Raw genomic sequence first — 16,956 nt, 5'->3', positions numbered from 1 at the left:
TAATTTATAGGAAAAAATATAAAATATTAATCATTAATCAAATTCAACGATTTTTGTTACCAAATATTGCAAGTATTCAAGATTAAATACACATAAAATTGAACCTGCAAATAACTAGCAACATTTTCTCTTGTCAAACCAGGAACATTCATCTTTTCAAGAAGCTTTCCCAGCAGCTTTTAACTCTTTCACTCTCACTGAAACTGAAACTGAAACCGCATACACCCACAAAGGTGCGGATTGCCGTCGGATCCTCTGCCTCTAGCGGCGATCCTCACGCGTGTGGAGGAGTTAGGGGTTAAGCTTAACCACGGGTACGGCATCGTTTGGGAATGGGAAGTGACAGAGAGAGTTTCAGTGTCAGGGCCAACTAGAGAAGTTTTACAGCCACACACGCACCTTAAGAACAAATAATACATGAGATATAAAGACAATGATTAAATTTGTTTTTTTTTTTTTTATCTTTAAGGGAATAAAGTGTCATTGACATTTAATGATGAAAATAAATATTCATCTAAAATTTTATGTTTGGTGTATATTACTTTAAGTAATAAAGAAGATGTAATTTCGACTAAAATAATATTGTTGGTTTGGGCATGTTTTCATTTGAAAAATGATAATATTATCTTTTATTTTAACTAAATAAATAAAATTATTAAAAAAAAAAAGCCAGTTGATTTCTCTAGTCAGCGTAGAAGTAAAAATAGCAGATGATGATCAGGAAACTATCTTCTACGGATAAAAAGAGAAAGAATAAAATGCAAGTTTTGTTTTGCTATTTTTTTTAATTTATGTTTTTATTCTCTCTATTTTTTAATTAAGATATTTTATTTTTCATTTAAAAAAATTCATGATTTTAATTTCTTATTTTTTATTAAAATATTTCATCCTACTTTTAAAATAATTATGTATGGTCAATTTCGAACATTAATTATTTTGTGCTGATAAATATTTGTTTATTATAACATGACAAATATATTTGTAATTATTTAATGACTAATAAGTTTAATTTATTAAAAAAATACACAATTAGCAAGTTTAAAATTGATTAAAAGGACTATAATTACTAATTTTTTAAAATAAAATAGAAAATATTTTAATTAAAAAAATAAGGAAATTAAGATTAGAAATTTTTAAAAAATAAAAGAAAAATATCTTAATTAAAAAATAGAAAAACTAAAATCACAAATTAAAAAAAAGGAATATGAAGATTAAATTTTAACCAAAGATATATTACCGAAATTAATCGACACAAAACTTAATAAATAGCAAAATATTAATTACAATAAATAAAGTTGGATTTATTGTGTTTCTTTCCAAAAATACCTTCGATCATGACAAATGTAACAAATAGGGGACGTTTATGTAACTTCCTCAGTCTCTTTCAACTTTCAACCTCAGCTTCAGTGGGTACTCGTAAAATAGTATAACAAACAAATTAAAATGTTGTCACTCTCTAAAATTTACCGGTTTTAATTATTATTATTATTATTACACGAATCTTAAAAACTCGACAAAACTTTCCATTTCAACTATAAAAAAAATGGGGGAAAATAAAATTAGGTTTCAATTCAATTTCAATTTCAACTTCGCTTTCTGGTTTCAATTCGCGAATTTTATTCGGATCTGATCGATCCGAATTCCAAATTTTCCAATCGAAGTCGCTTTCCACGTCACTCGTTATCCCGAAAAAAGAAAATTGAATTTCGGATTTTGTTTGTGATCCCCAAAAAGAAAATAAGAGAGTGGGGGGAAAACCTGGAAGAAGAAAACACCAAAATGTTTCGTTTCGAGCAGGAAAAGATCCGAAAACGAATTTGATTCGTAAAGTTAATTTCTTTTCGACAATCAAATAGTTTCCAGCTTGTTGGGTGTTGCCATGGCCGACGCTCTCTCGTTGATTCCGGCAGCCGTGCTTCGCAACCTTGCTGACAAGCTCTACGAGAAGCGCAAAAATGCTGCTCTTGATGTTTGTCCTCTGCCCCTTTTCATTTTGTTTTTGCAATTCGCTCAATTTTGGGTTTTAGGGTTTTTGGTCTTTGATTATTGGTGTCTGTAGATTGAGGGGATAGTGAAGCAGCTAGCTACTGCTGGGGATCATGATAAAATAACGGCTGTGATCAATTTGTTGACTACGGAATTTACTTATTCACCACAAGCCAACCATCGGAAGGTATTTTTAAAAAAAATAAAATTTGGCTTCAATATATTGGTCATGTTGTATGGTGCTTGGATTTATGTATTTTTTTCTTTAAAAAAATCATTGAAGGGAGGATTGATAGGATTAGCAGCTGCAACTGTTGGGTTGACTTCTGAAGCAGCTCAGCATCTTGAGGTGAGGGGTTACTAATACTAACTAACTTTTGAAGTTTTGTTTTTTTGTTTGTTTGTTTGTCTGTTATGGCTTACAAGTTGAATTCTTTCCTCTTGAGAAGTTGCTAAATTCATTTCGGTACTATGTAAGCTTATATCAGTGATCAATTTTCTTGTACTTGTCATGGATTCTAACATGTCAACAATCAAGGAACATCCGAAAGAATTAATTTATAGCAAGATATAACTGAAAAATGTTAAATTATAGCAAGCGAAATTATGCCTACAGTTTGTAGAAATGTATTCTTTTGGAATGGATTTGTTAGAAACAATCGTTAATGTTATCCTTCACTTTGTTGTTGAGCTTATTTTAACATGACTAGGCATATATATGCTTTTCATTATCCTTCTTACCTAGATATATTGTTGTACGTGACAGCAAATTGTGCCCCCTGTGTTAAATTCATTCTCTGACCAAGATAGCAGAGTTCGTTATTATGCTTGCGAAGCACTTTATAACATAGCCAAGGTGAGGATTTGATTGTGCTGACATATGGTGCAGATTTAATCTGATCGCCTACTATCCTCTAATGTGCATCTTTTTAATTTGATGTCAGGTTGTGAGAGGGGATTTTATTATTTTTTTCAACCAGATCTTTGATGCCTTATGCAAGCTTTCTGCAGACTCAGATGCCAATGTACAAAGTGCTGCTCACCTCTTAGATAGGCTTGTGAAGGTATAGGTTTTTCTTGAATTCCAACAAAGCTTTTGTGTGCACACAGCAAACATATGCAGAATAGGGATTGATCTGGCAATGATTTGAGTTGCTGTTCCCTTTAGCTCAACTGATGATTAAACATTGCTTTATTGAAACAGGATATTGTGACCGAAAGTGATCAGTTCAGGTGCACCATTCTCTCAAGTCTATATTATTTGTTTCTCTGTATCTAGTGTTTTAAATTTTTCGAAAAGAGATCTCTGAATGTTGTTTTTGAACAAAGCTTTGATAGGCAAGAGGTGTAAACACCACAAGGTGTGAAGCAATCTCGTATTAAATGAAGCAACTTTCACTTTTCATAACCAAAATGAAATAATAAAAGTCAACCTATTCCCCTTCGCTCGAACTTACACTGCCTCATTCCCTTCCATTTTGTTTTTTGATCTTTAGTATTGAAGAATTCATACCACTGCTGAGGGAGCGCATGAATGTGTTGAATCCATATGTCCGTCAGTTTTTGGTAGGATGGATTACTGTATTGGATAGTGTCCCAGATATTGATATGCTGGGGTTTCTTCCTGATTTTCTTGATGGTAAGTGTATTGTTTGAAGAATGGTCATTTTCTTTCTCAACATTTTATACAAAATGAAAGTCTACCACCTAATCATCTGTAACATCTCAGGCTTATTTAATATGTTGAGTGATTCGAGTCATGAGATACGTCAACAAGCTGATTCAGCTCTTTCAGAGTTTCTTCAAGAGATTAAAAACTCCCCAGTAAGGCTCTTACTAATGTATTTTTCCTCTTTTGTTCGAGTTGTAAAGCTTCTGGTTTGATTCTTCTTTTGTGCCATTGCTTTTTTCCCTTTGTTATCTGCCTGAGGAATATTTGAAAGCCATTATCCCTTTTTTTTATGGTTTCCCCATTTCTGCTTGTATATCATTAGATTCTCGTTACCTGTACAAGTAAAACTTATTGCAGCCATTGTCCATTTTTTTTATCTTTCCCCTAATCCATCTTTTAGGGTTGATATACCTGTTAGCTTGTGCTTGTATTGATTAACAGAGCTGTGCTTCATTTTCAACTACTACTTTGACACAAAAGCAAAGTTTTTTGTTCATTTATCATTTTCTGACTCGAGCAGTGCTACTCTTGAAGTCTGTAGATTATGGTCGCATGGCTGAAATCCTGGTACAGAGGGCAGGTTCTCCAGATGAATTCACTAGGCTAACAGCTATCACATGGGTAAGTGGTACTGCAATTCTTTGACTTGATAGTAAACCATTTGCTCTTATAATACTTTATGCTTAGGATTGGCATCTCTTCAAAGCTAAAAATTCTTTCTATATCAAAAGAAAAAGTATTAGTTACTGTTTTGTGATTCATTTGCTTTTTATTTAAATTTAAATAATGTCGGTGTTCTCATTTTAACAGATAAATGAGTTTGTCAAGCTTGGTGGAGACCAGCTTGTTCCATATTATGCTGACATTCTTGGAGCCATTTTGCCTTGTATAGCAGATAAAGAAGAGAAAATTAGAGTTGTAGGTTCTCTTGAGAATTTCTTTAATTCTTTCCTCATCTATTGTTTTGCTTTCTGTTTTTTTTATAGCTTTTTTTTTAATGACATTGGTTCCTTCCATGTAATCTATAAATTTGAAATTATCTATCACTTACATGTTAGGTTGCTCGTGAAACCAATGAAGAGCTACGTGCCCTCAAAGCAGATCCAGCTGAAGCGTTTGATGTAGGAGCAATCCTCTCCATTGCCAGGAGGTATGGTTTTTCTTTCTAGGGTGGTTTGAATACTGTAGAAGCTATTGAGAAATGATTGAGGGTCCTTTGTATTTAGCCAAGTACTGTATTTTGCACTGATTATTCTGTAGAATGATTTTTGGGATGGTTTGACTGACCAGGCAATTATCTAGTGAACTGGAGGCTACTCGAATCGAAGCTTTGCACTGGATATCAACCCTTTTAAACAAATATCGTACCGAGGTGACTAGATTGCTATTTTTGTTTACCTGAAATGCTCTGTAAAAGCTTTTGTGTGATTTCCTTAATGTCCGAAACAGGTTTTGGAATTTCTGAATGACATATTTGACACCCTGCTCAAGGCACTTTCAGATCCATCTGATGAGGTAGTGTTATCCAGATAGTTTTTTTTTTCATCTCTATTTCATCAATCGTTCATTTCTCAAAATCTCTGCAAATGTGGTTTCATCTGTTCACTTATCTTATGGATAAGTTATATACAGTGATTTAATCAAACCATATGGATAAGTTACTGTTTTCATCATTTTCTTCTTAGGACGTTCACATTCAGTGCTCCATCCACCCTTTTTCCCCTATGTAATAGAAATTGCTTTTAAAAAATAAGCGACCAGTTGTTGAAATGCTAAACGCCATCCTTAAGTGTTTGGCAAGAATGTTGAGTAGCCTTAGGCCTGAGTATTACAGTCTCATTAACTCTCGTCTGTAGGTTTCATGCATCAAATTTACTGTGGCATCCACTAGAATATTTTGTACTGGATGGGTGAACTTTGAAGTTTTAATATATTTACAGGTCAAAACATGACAAAATATTAGGTAGTATCAGATGCTATGGAAAAATGAGATTTTTTTTTTGCCATTATGGACTTTTTTATATATTTAATTTTTCTGTTTAGGATGATTTCCTATCGTCCCCCAGATGTACCTTGTCTTCATTTGTTCTGTTAAAAGCATTTGTGCAATTCCACCACTGATGGACTGCAATTAGATACCTTTTTGACTCTTGATTCTTGATTACAGAATAAAAAAATGATTTTTTGAAGTTTTTCCTATCCTTATTTGCAATATTGTCCACTTTTTTTGTGCAAATTGAAACTCATCTGAATTTTCAGTAATTCATTACAGTTTTTTTTTTATTAAATAGGTTGTTCTTCTAGTTCTTGATGTTCATGCATGCATTGCAAAAGATCCTCAGCACTTTCGGCAACTTGTTGTCTTCCTAGTGCACAATTTCCGGGTAGACAATTCCCTTTTGGAGAAGTAAGCAGCTGTTTTTCTCCATCCAACATATTCTTAGGTTATGGGGCTATTTGTTTAAGCTTCTTTTTTTAAAACACTTTTTTTAATAAAATAAGTAGTTTTCTGCTTTTTTTGTATTTGTCTAAATTTTTTTTTAAAGGTAGTTTCCTGCTTTTTTTTTAATAAGCAACTACTATTTCCTTATTAAAAAATCACTTTTTAAGAATCCTTTTTTTAAAGTTTAAACAAACTGGCCCTATATATGGTTTTGCTAAAATATGTTTTTACTACTAACTTCCACTTTCTTAAGTATTGATTTTAGTTTATTTATAACATTGTAGGCGTGGTGCTTTGATAATTCGTCGACTTTGTGTGCTTTTGAATGCTGAGAGAGTCTACCGTGAACTTTCTACAATACTAGAAGCGGAATCTGACTTGGATTTTGCATCAATTATGGTTCAGGTTGGTTGTGACTTTTCTGAGAAGCTTAATAAAGACCTGTTATATACTCCTGATCTGTATTGTTCATTGTCTATGACCTACTTCATAAAAAAAAAATCTAATGAAACACTAGCATGAAGCTTGTACTTAATACATTTTATTTGCTTGTATTTATGGGCAGCTGTATAAAAAACTTTTTGAATAATATGTAATTGTATATTTTGCCTAAATGTTTGTTAATAGGCTTTGATCAGTATGCTCTACTTTCTAAAGTAAAAGACAATTATGGTGTGACCACATTTTAACAAGCTATAATCCCTTCAGATTTTTTTGAAATTTTTTATCAGTATAACTGTTTGTGAGATCCGATTTTTGAAATCTGAAAAGGAAACAGAAGCTTAATCCTCCTTCAAATGATTAATGTGGGCTTGTATTTAAATTTCAGGTACAATCACATTAATGAATCTCTTAGAAAGGATTGTCGAAGATGTTTGATTTTCAATGATTTCATGATCTGTTTAAAACTTAATAGAGTAATCACAAGAATCACAGGATCTGGTTTTTACAATATTTTTGTACTGCCTTGGATCCTTGAAATTTTACCCAAACATCGGTTTTAAGCATTTGGTTTTAATTATTAATTTCTTGAAATTCATTATTGTTCATTTGTGTAATATCCGATAGAAGTTGACAATATTCATTTACTATAAGATTGATGGAGGTCAAGTATGACTAGGGGCAATGAACTGGCAAGGAGTTTTATGGAACTGTTGAGAAGTTGACTATCATATAACACTTCTGCTTCACTTTATGCTCAGTGTTATATTTTTCTTTTCTTTTTTCAAGAACATGACCTGAAGTGACATTCATTTGCATTTTATCTCGCCCCCCCCCCCCCCCCCTAAATCAGGCTTTGAATTTGATCTTACTTACATCATCGGAACTATCTGAGATTCGAGATCTTTTGAAGCAATCACTGGTAAATCCTGCTGGGAAGGATTTATATGTTTCTTTGTATGCCTCGTGGTGCCATTCTCCAATGGCAATTATAAGTCTGTGCTTATTAGCTCAGGTAGGTATCCATAAATTGGTTTTGATTATTACTGGTTCTATGTTTAACTCTCGAACTTGTGCACTCAGACACACAAACACGTATTTTTACTTAAAAAGTGTATTTGTGCATAATGGCTTAGCTTTATTTGGATTGTGTGCCCCCTTTTCTGTAATATGAATTATCTTCCTCGATAGACTTACCAACATGCGAGTGCTGTGATTCAATCTCTGGTTGAGGAGGATATTAATGTCAAATTCTTAGTCCAGCTGGATAAATTGATTCGCTTGCTGGAAACTCCAATCTTTGCTTATCTAAGATTGCAGGTACTTAATTAAATTGTCTTCACATCTTACAATCTTGAAATAGAATATATTTTTCAATGGCAATTATTTTGATTTGTATGTCCTGTTTCAATTTTCATTTATCTTGCCTCATACCAAAATTAATAGTTCCTGTTTGGATGAAACCTCAAAGAGCATAGAAATTTAATCTCGATGAGCATATTTCAGATGCCGTCATTTATTTTCTTTCTTTTTCCCCCTAATATTTATTCTAATAAAATAATTTTTTGAACTATTTATAGGATGAGTCATATCCTAGGCAGACTTGTATCATTCATTTTGCATCCTTCCTTGTCATACGGCATCCTTCCACTGGTTTCTTTTTTATTAAAAGGAAAATAATAATAATAGGTATATTTATTATTTATTAATATGTTAACAATTTGAAAAGCTGGTTTTTTGGTTCAGAATAAAAAAGTTATTAAAGAAATATTTGTATTTTGGTGTAAAAATAAAAAGCTGGTTGCTGCGATTTATCGTAGCTTTCAATATCCATCATAATGAAGCCTTATTTTGTTATTCTCAACCTACAATGTTATATATATGGAACAAATAACTAATTCATCTAGACCAATGAAAATAGTTAAGTATATTTTAATTAATAATGTCTCAGTTTTAATTTTATTTCAGAAATACTCAGAATTTAATGGTTTAAGTTGTAGTTATATTTAACGATACTACCTATGATTCAAGAGATAATTTATTCCACCAATGATTGTGGCTTAAATTGTTAATAGGCCAATGAATGCATCCACTTGCAAGGGAAATATGTTGAATGATTATTTAATTTTGCAGCTTCTCGAACCTGGAAGATATACATGGTTATTCAAAACATTGTATGGTCTTCTGATGTTGCTTCCTCAGGTCTGTGCAACTTCTACAATTTCTTTTTATCATTTAAAAAAATTTCTGAGCCATCCATCCCTTGTGCCTGTGGACTGTGTTCAAAGTTCAAGCATCTTTTAGTAGGAGGCGAATTCCTAACATTATTTCAACTCTTTCTTTACTTTAGCATTTAGGAACGACATATTGCATTGTATCACCATGTTTACTGGTGTACATCTTTACATTTTCGATAAAACTATTTATCATATAATTCATATTTCTATCATATTAATCTAGCGATTTACTATTGTGCAAAAAGAGAGAGCATGCTTTCATAGGTTGTGTAAACTAATGGGTCTAATTATTTCTTGAATGTATCAACTCTAATAAATCTTAACGATACACATGGTTTGCTGTTTATATTGACACTTCATTTCATACCATTATGCAGCAAAGTGCTGCCTTCAAGATTCTCAAAACTCGTTTAAAAGCTGTGCCATCATATCCGTTCAATGGTGAGCAATTGAAGAAGACATCCTCAGGAAATCCCTATCAATTTCTCCATCATCACATGTCTGGTGGATCTCAAATCAGTGAGGATGGTGACATAGCTATGGATGGTGGGAACTCACACAATGGGATAAATTTTGCTGCGAGGCTACAACAGTTTCAGAAAATGCAGCACCTGCATCGTGTGCACTTGAAAACACAGGCACAGTCACGGAAAAATTCCTCCACATTATCAAAGGTTGCTGCCTAAAATGAATTTTATCCTTTAAGTTAAAATTAACTTACCGTTAAATTTTGTAGAGGCTCTTTTATTTACTTCTCTAAATATTGAGGTGCATAAATTGATTTTAACTTATGAGAGAAATTCAATTCATTTTACCTTTTGTTTTTATCTAGACATGACCTTAAGCACAAAGTATAGAGATTAGGCAACTGTTTCTGTTTTATGATTATTTAACAGGCCATATTTTTCAAGTCATGAGTTGTGTATTCTTTTAAAATGCAGGAGGCACAGAGACAGGAAGAACCAAAGCGACCTCAGTCGAGTGAGGTTAATGTTATTCCATCAAGATCATCTAAAAGAGCCCAGGGTAGCTAGAATGTTTCTTATTGCCCATATCGAGTCAAATCTTATTGTGCACTCACTGATCCCAATGTATGTGAACTTTGAATGGGATCAGGTATTGATTTGTAAAATTGTAAATCATATCATAGAAGGTTGGGAGACTTGAGGTGGTGAAGGAATGATGAATATAAAGCTTGGACTTTTCTGGGCTATTCTTTTGACCTTGTAAACGAGATACATCCCCACATGGTTCTGTTGTTTTTGTTGAAAACCATGCGGGTTAGAGGGCATATTTTATTTAGAAAATTTGCTTTTTGATTATCATGTCATGTGCTGCCATATATACAATAATAGTATAATAATAAGGAATTAGCTGCTTAGTGTTTGAGTTGGCGTACCACAAGAGTTGTTTTGTATTTGATTTGATTTCATTATTTCAGGACAGTGTGATTGCCTGTTTAAATGGGATCAAAATTTGGTGTATTATTCGAAAAGTGTTGAATATGCCTTTCAAAATTTAGTATTAAAAGCGTAATATCAAAATAAATTGAATCAATTCGATGAGAATATACGGACTTCAAATAATTAACGTCAACACCCTTTGCTCTTTAATCATAAGCTTTACTTTTAGCTTCTAGTAATAAAGCTCTAGCAACCACCAATTGTATGCTAATTGTAATCTTAGAGATTGAAATAGACTCGTATGACCTTTAGTCACGCGCCACTTTTAAGATAGGAAGCTCTATTTTCTTGCACGGTGCAGATGAAAATTTAATTTCGTATTGTAATGAAAATGCTCATTCCAATATCAAACTTAAGTAGTGGACTTCCCTTTCATATTATTTTTATTACATATACATAAATCTACAAGTTTTGATTATTAATTATAATCACATACAGCCTGAAACCAAAAACTGCAAACTCAAGATGAATGATGAAATCCCGGTGAGCTAACATTATCACTTGGCAGTAGTATAACAGTTTCAGTTAAAAGGTTGAAACATTTCTCTTGATTCTTGACTCACAGGGCATAGATCTTCTCAATGTCAGAATTGTATTCATCCAAATCTGATATATTTGCAGAGTAAGACCATGAGAAAGATTTGCTTCCACTTGCTCTCTTGATGCGTCTCTGGGAATCACTGCGGAAAATGCCGAAATGTTGTCGAAAAACAAAGTAGCACATGCTTGCTAGAGTGCCAACTAGAACAGGTACCCCCAAAAGGGTGATGGTGATAGCCATCCATGTTTTCTTTCCAACAACCTCAAAAGCTATTGCTAGAAAAGCACCACAAGTGCAAGCACATGCAGCCCACATCAACTTGTTAACCACCGACACAATCTGCTTTTGAGCCCTTGTGTCCCAGGCTACCAAAGTAATTTGAACTACAACAACGGCAAGAGAAATGAAAAGAGATGTAGAATTCAGAAGGCAGAAGACTTGGAAACTAACATGATCGGCTATTTTAGCTTTCCCAATCTCTTTTCCTTCGTCCGTTATATATTGACCCGGCAAATTGAAGATGGCTAAGAATGCTATTGAGGCAAAAAGTACAGCAACCAATGTGACAGAATTAATGGTGTTTTGAACTGCTTCTCTATGAAGTTTCTTCAACTCCTTGGCAATACCAGAAACCCGTCGTCGTGTCGTTTCATTTTGTATAAGTTGTGACTGCACCTCATGCTTTATATCACTAACAGTTCTTTTAAGTTCCATTGCGTCATCTTCTTTGCCAACATACCTGGCATGCTTAGCACCATATTCTGCAAGGGCTTCCTTTATTTCCAAAGCTGAATCTCCATATGGCAGTTTATCTGCCAAATCCAAGGCTGTTTCCTGCTGCTTGTTGATGGCATTAACATCCACAGCAGAATAGCTTAGCAAAAGGCCCACTATCTGAAAAAAAAAGAACTACATATCAGTGAAGGCAGCAAAAATAAAAGAATGATGAGGAAAAAAATCATTGCAACGAAAGCCAGGCAAAAATTATGAAACGAAACAAGTGCATTCATTTTGTTCAATTTATGCATATAAATAAAACTCAACTCATATAGCATGAGGACAGTTTGGGGGGAAAAATCACATGTATAAACCATTGGCTGAATATATATAACGCATTTCCTAATATCCCCGACTGGTAATTTATACTGTTACTATTAATAAACATAAAAAGTCACAGGCTCAAAACCCCTTAAGTAGCTAGTTATACAATGATAATTGATTAAAAAATGTTGAATTGCTTCTCCTCAAAAGACTTCACTGCATACTTGGAAAAAATGATGTACTATTGTTGCTGCAACCTGCAAGATCTTCACAGGGTATAACATGTTCTTATTACAAGAATTGAATGAATACTGACTTAAAAAAATGCATGTCGTAGATAATGACAATAACTTCACAATTCACATGCTCTCACGTAACAAGGGAGGGCCACTCAGTGCACAGGAGGAGAGGTTAAATACAAAAGATCCCAATAGGCAAAGTTGTATGGCAAAACAATATAGGATAATCATGCATTTTTTGTATTCTCATAACGATTTTATAGTAGCTGCATTGTGTTAAAATCATTGCATGCCATCTTGGATTTTCCAATATCAAAGTTGGCAACTTGTTTATCTTCCAGAAAACTAAGATCTTATAGATAAGTTTATAATGAAACCAAAGCAAATATGGTAACAAGAAGAAAAAATATAGCTACAGTTCAATAGAATGTAAATTTAACCTGTGAACGGCATTTCCTTGTAGCCATGTGAAGAGCTGTATTACCCTTCTTATCTCGCTCATTCAAAATAGAAGGATCAGCTAGTAATATCTCCTCCACAACTGAAGTACACTGTCCTTTAACCGCCATATGCAGTGCAGTTTGACCTTTTTTATCTTTGATGCATACTATTCCTGGATCCCGAGCAATAAGTGTTTTTACAATACGATGGACACCATACCTAGCAGCATTGTGCAGTGAAGTTTTGCCGTTTTTCCTAACTATGAACATGGAACTGACATCGACATCCAAGATAGCATCCACCACATCCAAGTGATCTTGAACTGCAGCAGAATATAGAGGACTGGTGTTTGAGGAGTCACATAACTTGCAGACCTCAGGCCAAATATTCAAAAGCTCCCTCACAATATCTGGAAAAAGATTGACAATGATAAATATATCATAATCGAAATCCTTATTTACAATCAAATGTTGAAACATGATAATACTCCATTCACCTTGTCCCTGATATCTTATATTGTTGGATCTTCAAACATTATAACAAAAATTGCATCCAAGAGTACTATAGATGATTACATGTCACTCTGCAGGTATCTACTATCCTAAAAGCTTACACATGTGTCATCATCAGGTACATGGCAATCAAAACAGACTCGAGTATTCAGAAAGCAAGCCAGAAAGAGAAAAAATCAACACTGAAGACACATCCATAGTGGTTCTTGATTTTGGTGCGTTGGTATTTGATAGTTGGTCCTTATCCAAAGAAAGAAACAACAAAAGTAACCAATTTTTCACATATATTATTTCCTATGTGATCCCTCTCCCATATCCTTTTAAGTTCTTTTGTGCAACTTAGAGCATGTTTCAAAATTCGTAGCAAAATTACGTTTGAGGCAAAAGTAATTTTGTCAAAGGGTCATGATGACTCTTCTCTTTGCGTTTATTTTGTTTTTACCCGTTGGATTTACATTGGAACGTGTGCCCCAACATTTCCACTGCAAACCAAACATGCAATTCCCCTTCTAATTGGCAGTTTTGGTGACCTCCTTTGTACGTGTCCGAACTACCTCAACTGCTTTTTTATTATCTTTTTTCTGAATTGGTGCTACACAAATATTTCTCCATCTAGGGTATGATGTTAAATACTGGGGTAGAGGCACATGAGCTAGTATGGCTATGCAATTCTGGTTGAACCATTAGGACTTTCCGATTCTATCATATGTAAATGATTTAACTGAATTAATAGCAACATCCGTAAGAAGAACTTATTCCATGAAAAATAAAAAAAAAAATAAAAAAAAAGAACCTAGATTGCCACGCTTGGCAGCAACATGAAAGGCGTTCATATCAGCCTTGGAGCGAATCTTGACGACCTCAAAGTGACAGATGCTGAGCAAGAAGCTGAACATCTCTTGCAGATTATTCTCTGCAGCGATGTATAGCGCAGTCTCTCCAGCATCGTTCTGAAGAGACATCACATCAGAGAGCGATGACCCTTCTTCCTTCTTCACTTCCTCCACCAGTTTCTTCACCCCATCGAAGTCCCCAGATCCAACGCTCGAAAATATTGATTGATACGCTAAGAACCGCACACCCTTTGCCTCCATATCACTATTCACTTTCTCTAAAGTTTCAACTCAACAAACAAAAAACAAAAAACAAAGACAGGGTGGTCGTTGTTGCTGTTTTTCACTGTTTCAGCTTCCTTCCATCATCAGTTGCAGAAAAGGGTGTCGTAAAGTATGAAACTTTGTTTTTTATTTGTATCAACTAGAGAGAGAAGTTAGTGGAAAGAAGGGATATGGATGAGTGAATGAATGGATGTGATTGAGAATGCGAATGTGATTCTTCTCTGTTGCACTCCTCAACTCAATTATTTGGATTGTGTTTATTTATTTATTACCACTAGTGTGATAATTAAATAGTAATAAATGAATGATGTTGATGAGTTGAGAAGAGAAGGCACAGAAAATCCAAGTGGGCGGGGTGATGATTACCATTGACTTTTACAATGCGACAACGCAACGCTACTACGTGTTGATGTCACAATAACTCCTGCACAGTTTTGTTTCATCTTACTTTACTTGTTAGTCGTTACAACTTATAACACATTAAATAAAATTTACACGCCATTAATCTCAATTCTCAAATCCTACTACTATATTTTCTACGTTCTTTACGATAAATTTACTGTAAACTACAGTATCCAATTCGGTGAAGGTTTACCAATTCAAATGTTAGTTAATCCACGATTCTTAAATTTCTACGTATTTTTTAATTTATCCAAAATTACTCATTATAATATAAGATTTAAAATGTGGATATTAATTTTTAGTTTATACACATTATTTATACAAAGGGTAAATTTTTACTTTTATGATTTTTATATTAATGTTTTTTTTTTATTTTTCATTCATGAACAACATAAATAATAATTTTATAATTTATCTTATAATTTAGATATTAATGTAATTTTATGCGAGACTTTAAATTTTGTATGATTCAAATATTTAATTAATTATGTGATTTAAATATTACAACCCTTTTAAGTATGCGTTTATCTTTTTATCATTATGACATACGCAGAAGAGAGATAGATAAATACAGTGTTTAAATATTACAACCCTTTTAAGTATGTGTTTAAATTTTATCATTTTGGATGATTCAAATACTTACTTAATCATGTGATTTAAATATTACAACCCTTTTAAGTATGTATTTATCCTTTTATCATTATCATATCTTTATAAAATTTAGCCTATCATTTTTATCCCCGCCCTATATAAATAAATACACAACGAATTAAAGATCAACATGCTTTAATGTAAAATTCTATTCAGTGCTGAATAAAAATTAATATTTTATGGATGTAAAAAAAATTATATTTTATCGGATGAGTGAAAAAAAAATAATTGATTGAAGAAGTGAGAAAAGAGTCGTCCATCGGACACGCAAGATGGACTGCAAAATTCAGAACTAATGAGGGAAATTAACGTTAATACGTAGTATAATGATGATATTTAATAAAATATTGGCATAATAATTCTAAACTCTTCCTTTAAAAAAAACTATCTAAACTCTTAATAAAATTTATAAAAAGTGATAGCAATACACTCTTTCTAATACACTCTTTACCATTGATTATTGAACTGATCATTGATAAGTGCAAAACATATTTAATTACTTTATTATAATTTGAAAAATAATAATAATAATAATACTTTATACATTGAAATACTATATGAAGTGACATACTCATAAAAAAAATATGAAGTGACATTTCAAAAACGTTATTAATTAATTAGCTACGCTCTTTTACTAAACGCGTTATTATTTACAAAATCAATCAAATAAGTCAACAATTAGTTTATTTAATTTACTAAACACATTCTTAGCGTTGAAGAAAATACAAAAACGACAAATCACTGATTATTATATAATTGTGTAAATTTAGGTATCTAATGAGTATTTTATATATAAAGTTAATGGGTTTCTTAGTATTGGATTCCAACTATACCATCTCATTTCCTTGTCGCAAATTTCAACTTGTTTGCGTGTGAGGTTGAGAAATTTTTACATACTCGTGGAGGATTTATGAGCTTTATTATGTAGGGCCCACACAAATCTAATAGCTATAAAGATGATGCCAACCCCGAAGCTGGAGGATGATTCTATTCAACAGCTAGAGAGCTTTAATTGTTTTCATTAATTAAAGTCACTATTGCCAAAGAGCAGACTAATTTATTTTGGATTCTAAGGAACTCACCATAGCTTTGGATTTCAGATGTATCGATTTTTAAGCAAAACAAGACAACAATCACACCTCTATATTGTTATCATACTATTACTAGGAAAGAGTTGCAACGAATTTCATTTTTCGCATGACAACAATGTTACAAATTAAATTTGAGTTTAACAATTACTACAACAGACGTAAAGGAAAACTTTATTAAAAAGTTTTTTTCATTTTTATTCAAATTACTATTTTGAGAACGGAATTCATAAAAATAAATTTTCTTAAAATTTTTCTTAGATTTTAATCATCGTATCTTTTTAAGAAAATGTGTCTAGTCCAAATAAAGTTGTTTTTATGTTTGTTTCAAATAAGATATTTTCATGAGTATACAATGATTATAATTGTAATAAATAGTCGCTGACAGTAAGAGGAATAACAATAGCAATTATCGACCATAATAATAGTCACGATGATGATAAAAATAAATTTTAATTACATTTTTAATCCCTTTAAATATCATAATTGTGTAATTTTAATTTTTTGAATTTCAATTACGTTAAAAAAAAAATTTGAAGTGCGAATTACGTCAATTTAATTCTTTGGTTTTTTATTTATAATTTTTCTGGTACAGTTACTGTCATATTATGTCCAATTTGTCACATTAACTAATTCGGTTAAATATTAGATACAAGTAAAATAGAAGAACCTAATTATAAA

General features: G+C 32.6%; 2 protein-coding genes across 2 annotated transcripts; one reads left to right on the top strand and one right to left on the bottom strand.

The window, feature by feature from the left end:
• The first annotated feature begins 1,548 nt into the window (after positions 1 to 1,548).
• LOC114421218 (protein VAC14 homolog) lies at positions 1,549 to 10,180 on the top strand. Its single transcript, XM_028387059.1, has 20 exons — positions 1,549 to 1,969; positions 2,060 to 2,173; positions 2,270 to 2,335; positions 2,753 to 2,842; positions 2,931 to 3,050; positions 3,191 to 3,219; positions 3,483 to 3,625; positions 3,716 to 3,810; positions 4,193 to 4,279; positions 4,469 to 4,576; positions 4,717 to 4,808; positions 4,949 to 5,030; positions 5,108 to 5,173; positions 5,950 to 6,065; positions 6,386 to 6,506; positions 7,396 to 7,557; positions 7,734 to 7,862; positions 8,676 to 8,744; positions 9,157 to 9,453; positions 9,721 to 10,180. Exons 1-20 carry the CDS (start codon positions 1,880 to 1,882, stop codon positions 9,811 to 9,813), a joined length of 2,169 nt encoding a protein of 722 aa, XP_028242860.1. The 5' UTR covers positions 1,549 to 1,879; the 3' UTR covers positions 9,814 to 10,180.
• Positions 10,181 to 10,544: 364 nt separating this feature from the next.
• LOC114421219 (ankyrin repeat-containing protein At2g01680-like) lies at positions 10,545 to 14,374 on the bottom strand. Its single transcript, XM_028387060.1, has 3 exons — positions 13,810 to 14,374; positions 12,504 to 12,913; positions 10,545 to 11,677 (listed from the first exon to the last, which is right to left on the bottom strand). Exons 1-3 carry the CDS (start codon positions 14,108 to 14,110, stop codon positions 10,802 to 10,804), a joined length of 1,587 nt encoding a protein of 528 aa, XP_028242861.1. The 5' UTR covers positions 14,111 to 14,374; the 3' UTR covers positions 10,545 to 10,801.
• Between the last annotated feature and the right edge of the window lie 2,582 nt (positions 14,375 to 16,956).

This window comes from Glycine soja, chromosome 8, assembly GCF_004193775.1.
Source record: "Glycine soja cultivar W05 chromosome 8, ASM419377v2, whole genome shotgun sequence".
NCBI classification, from domain to species: Eukaryota; Viridiplantae; Streptophyta; class Magnoliopsida; order Fabales; family Fabaceae; genus Glycine; species Glycine soja.
The sequence above is the reverse complement of the archived record's forward strand: the minus strand, read 5'-3'. Positions and strand labels throughout refer to the sequence as shown.